Below are 9,722 nucleotides of genomic sequence, written 5' to 3'. Positions count from 1 at the left end.
TCCCACCGAAGTGGTCCCTATTTATCTACTTGCAATTTCTTGCTTTCGAACTGCTAGGTTGGCAGGAGCTGGGGCCAGAGATGGGAGCTCACTCCGTCATGCGGCACACTTGGGTCTCGAACTGCTGAACTACCGACCTTCCACAGCCTGCAGTTCAGCGTCTTAAGCACTTGAGCCACCGCAGCTTCTACCCAAAATTAAACTTTGTTGGCCTTTAAGGTGCCGCTGGACTCCAACTTTGTCCTTTGAAGGAAGTCAGATAGTCAAGCTTTGCGGGACAGCAGAAAAAAAGCGGCTGATATCTGGCTTTCACGTAGAACAAGCTGCGAATCCGGGACATTCTCCCGACAAGTGGATTTCTTTTTAGCCAGTATTTGCCCCCCACTCATTCTGCCTGTTTGATTTGACGCCTGTAGAGACGGTGAGTCAGTTCGAGGAAAGATTTGTCCCTATTGCTTCAGGGTCCCGTGTCCCTCCCCCCATGTGTTTTGCTATCTCTAGTAGTGCCAGAGGGAGCAAAACACACGTGGGAAGGGGGGGGGAGAGAGAGAGACCGAAAGCAATAGGGAAACACGAGCGACAAAAAAGTCAGCGCTGCGCAATTGGTCGGAGAAAACGAAACTAACTCCGCCGCTCTGTCTCCCGGATGTTGACACAGCCATGGCGGCCGGGGGTCCAGTCAAAGATCTCTGCGAGGAAGCCTCCTGCTCCATCTGCCTGGACTATTTCAAGGACCCGGTGACCATCGCTGAGTGCGGCCACAATTTCTGCCGGGCCTGCCTGACCCGCAGCTGGGGGGAGGCTGTGGCAGAGGCTTCCTGCCCGGTGTGCAAACAAACCGCTTGGCCCAGGAACCTCCGGCCAAATCGGCAGCTGGCAAATGTTGTCGAAATAGCCAAGAAATTTCATGGGGAATGTGGGGCAGAAAGAAAGGGGGTGGAAGGCAAGGGGAGAGTCTGCGAGAAGCACCAAGAGCCCCTAAAGCTCTTCTGCAAGGACGACAAAGCCCCCATCTGCGTGGTCTGCGACAGGTCCAAGGAGCACCGAGATCACCAAGGTAAATAGGAACCCCCTGTGGACAGGAAAATGCTCTTTAGACTCTACTTGGGATGTACTCTGTAGATTTATTCCTGTAAGAGAGTCTTCTCTAACCTGCTTTAATAAATCCATTACTGCATTCATTTTAGGATCCAGCATCTTGACTATAAACTGGGATAAACGGTGCAGTCCTAAACAGAGTTATACCCTTGGTGTAACTCTGATTAGGATTGTGGTGTTTAGTCAGCTTTGCACTAGCTTGGACTGCCTTCCGTGGTATATTTAAAAAGCACCACAAAGGAATAGAAACCAGGAAGTAAAAAGAAACCAACAACATTGCTTTATTTTTTGGCACCAGATAATCACAGCAGCTGGACAGGCACGAGTTTGTGAGAAACACCAGAAGCCCTTGAAGCTCTTCTGTAGAGAGGATGAGGCCCCCATTTGTGTGGACTGCGATGGATCCAAGGAGCACAGATTCCATGAGGTGGTTCCTCTGGAGGAGGCGGCCCAGGAGTATCAGGTAGGAGAGATCTCTGTGGATGGGGGAGTGGGGAAGAGCTGCCTGTGTGTTCTTCTCCTCAGGGTCTCCCATATGACACTCTGTGGGGAAAACTCCTCATGGGTTCTATCCCCAGACTCTGGGCCCAAATAGGGAGTCAAAACCCTCTTTGTAGGTTATCTCCTGCGCCCTCCCATCTCTGCTGTTCCTCTCCTGCCTCCTTAGGGCCGCTTGGGTCTAGGGGCGATGTTGAGAAACTCACACACGTCCAGTCTGGCTGTGTTGACTTTTGGCTGGGCAGACTGGGCCACTGAGCCACCCGATGTTGCAGCTGAGTCACTGACTGGCAGTTTTACTCTCTTCCCCCATGTGATTCTCCTAGCTTAAATCATTCCCTTGGCAAATTCATTCAAAGTAAATCCACGTTTGATGAACAAAATAGAATTTATTAGAAGAGATGATTAGATCAGGAACAAAATCATTGTTAGTAATGACTACAACAGTCCAAAGGAAACATAATAAAGGAACTTGAACCGAGACGGGACCAACGATCCCAATTCCCGCTGGCGGGAGTGTGATAAGACTTCGCGCCCATTCCCTGGGAACACAACGGTTCATACTACAGTTCTCAGGCCTCGAATACAAAACAAAACAAGCAAGCCATAACTACTTCCCACCTCCAGCTGTTCAACCTTGAGCAGTTCCGCAGGGTGCTAGTACAGAAAGTAAACACCTACAGGAGAGGCCACCTAAGGGGGGGTGAACCAAGAAGAGTACATCATGCAGAATACAATATACAACACCATGGCAGCTTGCTGACAAAATCACTCCCTTGGCACAGCTCTGTTTCCAGTGAAGTGCTAGAGGGAAACATCCTTTTTTCCTTTTGCTGTCATCACCGCTGATTTATGGTGACCCCCATAGGGTTTTCAAGGCAAGAGACATTCAGAGGTGGTTTGCCATTGCCTGCACCTTTGTGTAGAGCCTCTGGCCTTCCTCAAAGGTCTCCCATCCAAATACTAAACAGGTCCGACCCTGCTTAGCTTCCGAGATCTGATATGATCAGGCTAGCCTGGGCTATCCAGGTCAGGGATGAAATACCTCTCTGATACATGAATGTCCCTTCTGCAAATAGTGTGTGTGTGGGGGGGTTAATTGGTAAAACTGGGAAGGAAAGGTAAACCCCCTCCTCAGTTCTGTGGCCTAATCTGTATCCCCTTCCCTGGCACTGTGTGCAATACAGAACCCACTATACTCTATCCAATTTGACCCACAACGTTTTGATATTTATACCGGGCCGGGGTCCGCATACCCTCAGTTGGGGCAGCTGCCAGGGCCCAGGACTTCTGGTCAGGCCACTTTCACTGACTCGGACCCACCCATCTTCTCTGACACCTGTCTGTACCCATGCTATTGCCTGCACTTTTGTGTAGAGCCTGTGGCCTTCCTCAAAGGTCTCCCATCCAAATACTAACCAGGTCCGACCCTGCTTAGCTTCTGAGATCTGATATGATCAGGCTAGCCTGGGCTATCCAGGTCAGGGATGAAATACCTCTCTGATACGTGAATGTCCCTTCTGCAAATAGTGTGTGTGTGGGGGGGTTAATTGGTAAAACTGGGAAGGAAAGGTAAACCCCCTCCTCAGTTCTGTGGCCTAATCTGTATCCCCTTCCCTGGCACTGTGTGCAATACAGAACCCACTATACTCTATCCAATTTGACCCACAACGTTTTGATATTTATACCGGGCCGGGGTCCGCATACCCTCAGTTGGGGCAGCTGCCAGGGCCCAGGACTTCTGGTCAGGCCACTTTCACTGACCCACACCCACCCGTCTTCTCTGGCACCTGTCTGTACCCATGCTCCCAACTACCTTCACTGAGGAAGGGCATGTGGATAGTGCACAATGGTGGCACTCCTGCTAGCAACAGCAGCAGCACTCCCAGTTGCATGCGCTGGACAGTGCTATCAAGGAAAGGTCGTGCAGGCAGCTGAGCATGGGCAGTAGGAGGGCTTGCAAGTGGGAGCAGGAGGCACAGGAAGGTGGGGAGGATGTAGAAAGGAAGGCATGAGGGGGATCCCCAGCCCCATATTTATCTATCGTATTTAGAGAAAAGGAAGACAGCTCTGAGCCTAAGGCACCCTGCCCCCACCCATGTGCACACAAACTCCTGATCTTTGTCTTTACTCAGGGTAACATCTGTAGCTTCCTGGAGGTTTTGAAGAAGGAGAGAACAAAAATTCTGGCATTTAAATCAGATGTAGTAAAGGAAAGCCAAGACCTGCTGGTAAGTGTCACTGCCTCTGGAAAGTGGACCAATTTTTGGAAAAATAGAAAAGCCACGAGGCTGCCCTGCTTCTCCAAACATGTGTCATTTAGATAAAACAAGAGGCAGGGGGGCGGCAGGGGAGCTCCACGCAGAGCAGGGGGAGGAGGAAGCAGCAGCAGCAGGTAAGCTTCCCCCCCATCCCGCCCCCCGGCCAATACTTGATCAAATAAATAATTCTTTCCTGGGCTGTTCGATGACACCATAATGCAATAAAAAGCTAACAATTTCACAGGGGTGTTTGGAAACTGTTTGTCTCCTGCTTCGTAAGCTTGCTGCTAAGAGAAAATGGAAGTGGGCACATAGCACAAAGGAAGTAGCCCCCCTCTCCCTCTCTCTCCCCCCCCTCTAGCTTCCGGTATGCCGTACTTAATGGTGTTGGTTTTACTGCATAGGAAGCCTTACCTTTCTACTAGAATAGCAAAATGCTACCCTAGATCTTCCAATATTTGTTGGAGATGTAAAAGAAATGTAGGATCTTATCTTCACATATGGTGGAAATGTGATACAATTCACGTTTTTTGGGGGGGAAATTCATAAGATTTTTCTAGATATTTTAAAAATTAATGTTCCATTAACACCTGAAGCCTATCTACTTAACATACTACCAGACAATATAAAGGATCTCACTTATATAAGTGTATACATATTAACAGCGGCTAGAATACTTATTGCGAAAAGATGGAAATCCAAGGTCATCCCTACAGTAAAGGAACTTAAATATAAGATATTGGAAGTTGCAGAAATGGATAAGTTAAATATATCACTACAAAACAAACCAGAGGAGATATTTTGGAAGAGATGGAAAATAATATATGATTGGCTGAAGATAAAGAAGATGGATTAGACTCGAAAATATGGAAAGTTATACTGTTATATTATGTATAAGAAGGAGAAATGAATTTTATATAAAGTAATGTATAACAATGTTGGCAAATATATACATTCGATTGAAAATGAAATAAATTTATAAAAAACCCAAAAAACAAACAAACATGTCATTTAGAACAACTTGCAGTGCAGTCCTAAACAGAGTGACACCCTTCTCAGCTCATTGACTTCAACAGACATAGAAAGAGTATAACTCTATTTAGGATTGCACAGTGGATTTCCAGCAGAAAATGGTCATATAATTAAAGATGTTGCTGAAATGTGTAATTACCTTGTTTAGTACATGGATGGGTTTGTTCTGTTCATGATGGTCAACTGTATCAAATCAAATCCCATTTTCCCAAGATTATCTCCCCTGGCTGTGAATGTTAAATCGGATTCTGTGCATGTCCGGTCAGCGTCCAAGAGACCAGGCATCCAAAGCCAGCTGATTTGGTGACAGAAGTTCTTTAGTGTTAATCTTCACTCTAAATAATAAAGAAACAGCTCTCCTGACACCCAATTAAACACAGCCTTTAGTCTTTTGGTGAACCACTTGATGGTTTCTTGCGTTTACTGTAGTCCTAGTTTTCCTTCCAGATCTAAAACTCCCATTCCCAGATAGTTTCAGAGGGTAGCCGTGTTGGTCTCCAACAGAACCGCTAGATTCGAGTCTAGTAGCGCCTTCTGGACCAACAAGATTTTCGGGGCATCAGCCTTTGTGAGTCAAAGCACCCTTCATCAGCTACGCCGTCTCTAATGAAGGGAGCTGTGAAAATCTTGCTGGTGTCTAAGGTGCCTCTGGAGTCACTTTGGGGTCACCATCAGTTGAATCTCCCAGGAGGCTTTCTGCCATGGGTGGTGCTCTGGGATGGGTAAATTTTTATGGGATCCAAGCCCACGTATTTTCCCCTGTTGGAGAAGATAGGGCAGTGGGCAGAGAGTCATCTTAGTGGAGAAAAACTGGGTCTCCCATTTTAATTCTCCATGGCTGCATTTTGCAAAGGGGGTGGGAAGAGAGAGAAAACACTCAAGGAGGAAGGAATGTGACTCAGATTCAGAAATATTCTGGCTGTGAGGAAAGACCCGTGTGACTCTTTCAGAAACTGGTTTTTGTGCTGATGGTTGATGTGATCTCTGAGAAGTCAGAAACGTCCTTGCTGTAGGAGTTCCATGACTTAAATCCTTCATGCTTGCAATGATAGGCTGTCAGGGCAACCTTAGGAACACTTCCCTGGGAGTAATTCCCATTGAATAAAATGGGAGTTACATCTGAGTAGACCTCTTAGGATTGCTCTTTGCATTTGATACCAGTCATGCTTTCCATCTGCTTGTCGCAGAAGCAAACAAAAGGAGACAAGCAAAGGACAGTGTCTGAGTTCAGGCAGCTACGCCAGTTTTTGGAAATACAAGAGAAACATCTGCTGGCCCATGTGGAGGAGATGGAGAAAGAGATTGCGAGAGAAAGGGATGAGCACCTGGCCAGACTCTCCCGAGAACTCTCCTCTCTCGAAAGCCTCATCCAGGAGGTGAAGGAGAAGATTCAGCAGCCGCCCAGTGAACTCCTGCAGGTAAGAGTGTGGCAGAAACAGGCCAAGTTCCCCTCTGTCTCCACTCGTTTCTGTGCCTACTTCATCGTCAAGGAGAAATGGAGGAGTCCAGATTGTGTTGCTCTCCTGGTCGGTCGCATGCAGAAATGTCCTTTCCTTTTCCAGTCACGCTTACTGGCTGCATCTTGCAAAGTGAGAAGCTATCTGGAGAACAATGTTCCCTCTAAGCTGTGGAGTCTTGTGAGCAAAAATTCTACTTTATGAGCTACTGGCATTAAAGTTGTGAGCAAGTGATTTGGGTACTGCATAAATTAATTTGCTCTAAAGTCATCCTTCCTGAGCTAAGACAAAAATGTGTGAGCCAGAGGCTAAAAAAACTGTGAGCTAGCTCACACTAACTCAGCTTAGAGGGAACACTGCTGGAGAAATGAAAAGGAAGGGCTGTGGCTCAGTGCTTGGCACATCGAAGGTCCCAGGTTCAATCTCCAGCACCTCCAGTTAAAAGACCAGGCAGGAAGGGATATGAGACCTGAGACCCCGGAGAGCCACTGCCAGTCTGAGTAGACAATACTGACCTAGATGGACCAATGGTCTGTTTTAGTATAAGGCACTTTCATCTGTGTCGATGTGTGAAGAACTTAAGTAAGAAGCAGATCAGGCAAAGCCTGTAAACTGCCTGGTTTGTCTGGACGAGGGACAAAGTTCCCTTGTGAAAAACTGCTAAACTAGCCCAGAAGGCCCTGAGTCGATGTAACTTGCTCATTTAGAGAATCAAGACCATGCTGTTCCTAAATATTGCATTCCAGTGTTGTCTGTGTTGTCCCTCTAATTATTTTAAAGAAACTTGTATGTGGTGATTGTGGACTACTGAGCAAGAGGGGTGTCTGGGGGGCAGCTGGTGGTGCCCCAGCTTTTGCATTGCTTGCCATTCAAGGCTAGAGTATCTCTGCTAGTGCAGTATTACATTGTCCATGTTTTTGCCGGTGCCACAAGGATGAGTATTGGAGGACAATGGTGGGGGGTACACTATGTGCTATGTGGGGCCACAGTGATAAAATCTCTTCTAGCAGGTTGCAGAAGAGCAGTGTCTCAACAGGGCTAGAGGGCCCCGATGCCTCTACTAGAGTTGTCCCTTTTTGCAACTCAGTTATCCAGTCCCATCACCATATCCTGGCTCATGTCACTAGAGGCAAAACCCTCCACTCACTCAGTGGCTGTGAATCTGTGTGCTGGGATCTTCATTTTTGTTTTGGGGGGGGTTTGGCCGTCAAGTTGCAGCTGTGTTATGGTGACCCCACAGGATTTTCAAGGCAAGGGACGTTCAGAGGTGGTTTGCCATTACCCGCCTCTGCATAGTGACCCTGGACTTCCTTGTTGGTCTCCCATCCAAAGACTACCAGGGCCGGCCTTGCTTAGCTTCCCGGAGCTGACGAGATCAGGCTAGCCTGGGCTATCCAGGTCAGGGCGGGGTCTCCATAGTGTGTCCTATAGAAAGCACTGAGCTCCCTCCTCTTTCTCTCTTTTCCCTCCAGGATGTCAGAACCACTTTGCAGAGGTAAGTAGACCCCACTCGTCTCCTTTCATGGAACTGGACAGGGTCTAGAGAGGATGTGAAAATTCTGGGAGTTTGGTTTTGATTAGCATGTATATAGCTGTGAAGTGATGGGGTATTTACAGCCCAGGGGGGAAAATGGACACTCCCTTTGTGCGGCGAAATATAAAGTGTGGTTGAGCAGCTGCTGTCAGATTATCGCCTCCCATTTACATGTGCAACAGCTTGCCTATGCAGGCACACATAGAACCTTCAGCATTGTCCTGATTTCAACCTGCCAGCCTGAGTCACTGCGCATGGGGCCCAAACCAGATGCTGAGGGCCAAGTACTGAGACCTGACAGTGGAGAGCATGGGAGCACTAATGTGTATCTTTGGGGCCACCTCCTCTGGTACACTCTGCCAAGAACAATTTACTGGTGATCCCTTGCCCCAAAGATATCTGGCTATCCTCAACCAGAGCCAGGGCCTTCTTGGTCCTGGCTCCGAACTGGTGTAACCCTCTGCCAAATAACGCCAGGGCCCTGCGGGACCTAATGCAATTCTGCAGGGCCTGTAAGGTAGAGATGTTCTCGGCTGAGGGCCTCGGTTGAGGACAGCAATGGTTTTCCATCGTGGCTGGCACCCTCCCCTGTTTCCCCATCTTCTGTCGTTTCTGCCTCCACTTTATCCCTCCCAGGGCTCTACTGGTAGCAGGAGCTCCTTTGCATATTAGGCCACACACCCCTACTGTAGCCAATCCTCCAAGAGCTTACAGGGCTCTTCTTACTGGTGCTACTGTAAGCACTTGGAGGATTGGCTACACTAGGGGTGTGTGGCCTAATATGCAAAGGAGCTCCTGCTTCCCTCCTATGAGGTGGCAGGACAGTCCAGGATGGGATTTAGGACAGATTAAGAATGCCATTATGGTGGACCCCCACATCTCCCCAACTGTCTGGCAGATTTTTTCCTACCAAAACTTCCGTTCCCCTCAGTGTCTGAGTTGCTTTACGGTAGCGTGTATATCGTCTCTATTGATATAAACTTGAAACTGACCAACCCTTTGTTTATATATTGGTTTAGGCTTTAGACCAGTACAGGAACTTGAGGGAAAGATAGGAGCTGTCCTGTTTTATAAACTCTTATTATGAAATGGCACTTGAGGCAAAGTAACTTTCAAAACAGAAATAATATTTTATTGAACAGGCAGAGAATATATATAATAGGGGTAGTCAAGGTTTTGACATTGCTGAGGTAAAAACTTTCTAATATATATACAGAATTGAATTCTTAGAACACTCAAGAGAGTGTTTTTGTAGTTTTGTTTCAAGGTTTTCTAATTCTTTGAGAGATACTTTGTTTAGTATATTTCAGCACTAACCTTATTAATGTTTCTTCTTGAGGACAGCATTTGCTTAAAGTTGCTTGATTTCTTCCTTCAGAATTCTAGGTTTTCCTTTAGATATTACAGCTTTTCACCAACTCCTGAGGTGTCTAAGCCACTCCCCTTTATCACAGACCAGGGTTCTCTTCTCAACCCCTTTCACTGGCAGGAAGTTGTTCTCCTTGTCCCTAAGAAGCAATAACTCCTTTTGCTATTTGGCTCGTATGGGAGTTGTCTCTAACTACCCAGACCTTCTGCCAAATCCTTCTCCAGTATCCTTTGTCTGTATAAGGCTGTTCCGTAGTTTTCCTGACTGAGAATCTAAATTCTCCCTCAGAGCTGTTTTAATATATTTAAGACAATGGAGTCCCTCTTACCTACCTCATAGGGTGTCTGTTGTGGGAAGGGAAAGGGATTGTAAGCGGCTGTGAAACTCCTTCGGGTAGTGAAGGACGGGTATTAATCCAATCTCCTCCATGTAGAAGTACTTTTCTGACAGTTGCCCATCAGAAAACACTGACT

General features: G+C 47.2%; 1 protein-coding gene across 1 annotated transcript in view; it reads left to right on the top strand.

Moving 5' to 3' along the window:
• Positions 1–563: 563 nt before the first annotated feature.
• LOC107114128 (tripartite motif-containing protein 7-like) overlaps positions 564–9,722 on the top strand; it is a 16,055-nt gene continuing 6,896 nt past the window's right edge. The window contains exons 1-6 of the mRNA XM_015415567.1: positions 564–1,057; positions 1,267–1,280; positions 1,397–1,561; positions 3,732–3,827; positions 6,077–6,307; positions 7,819–7,841. Coding sequence (XP_015271053.1) covers positions 661–1,057; positions 1,267–1,280; positions 1,397–1,561; positions 3,732–3,827; positions 6,077–6,307; positions 7,819–7,841 — 926 coding nt within the window. The 5' untranslated portion in view covers positions 564–660. The remainder of the gene's footprint in view (positions 1,058–1,266; positions 1,281–1,396; positions 1,562–3,731; positions 3,828–6,076; positions 6,308–7,818; positions 7,842–9,722) is intronic.

This window comes from Gekko japonicus, unplaced genomic scaffold (assembly GCF_001447785.1).
Source record: "Gekko japonicus isolate JY-2015 unplaced genomic scaffold, Gekko_japonicus_V1.1 scaffold2038, whole genome shotgun sequence".
Lineage (NCBI taxonomy): Eukaryota > Metazoa > Chordata > Lepidosauria > Squamata > Gekkonidae > Gekko > Gekko japonicus.
The sequence above is the reverse complement of the archived record's forward strand: the minus strand, read 5'-3'. Positions and strand labels throughout refer to the sequence as shown.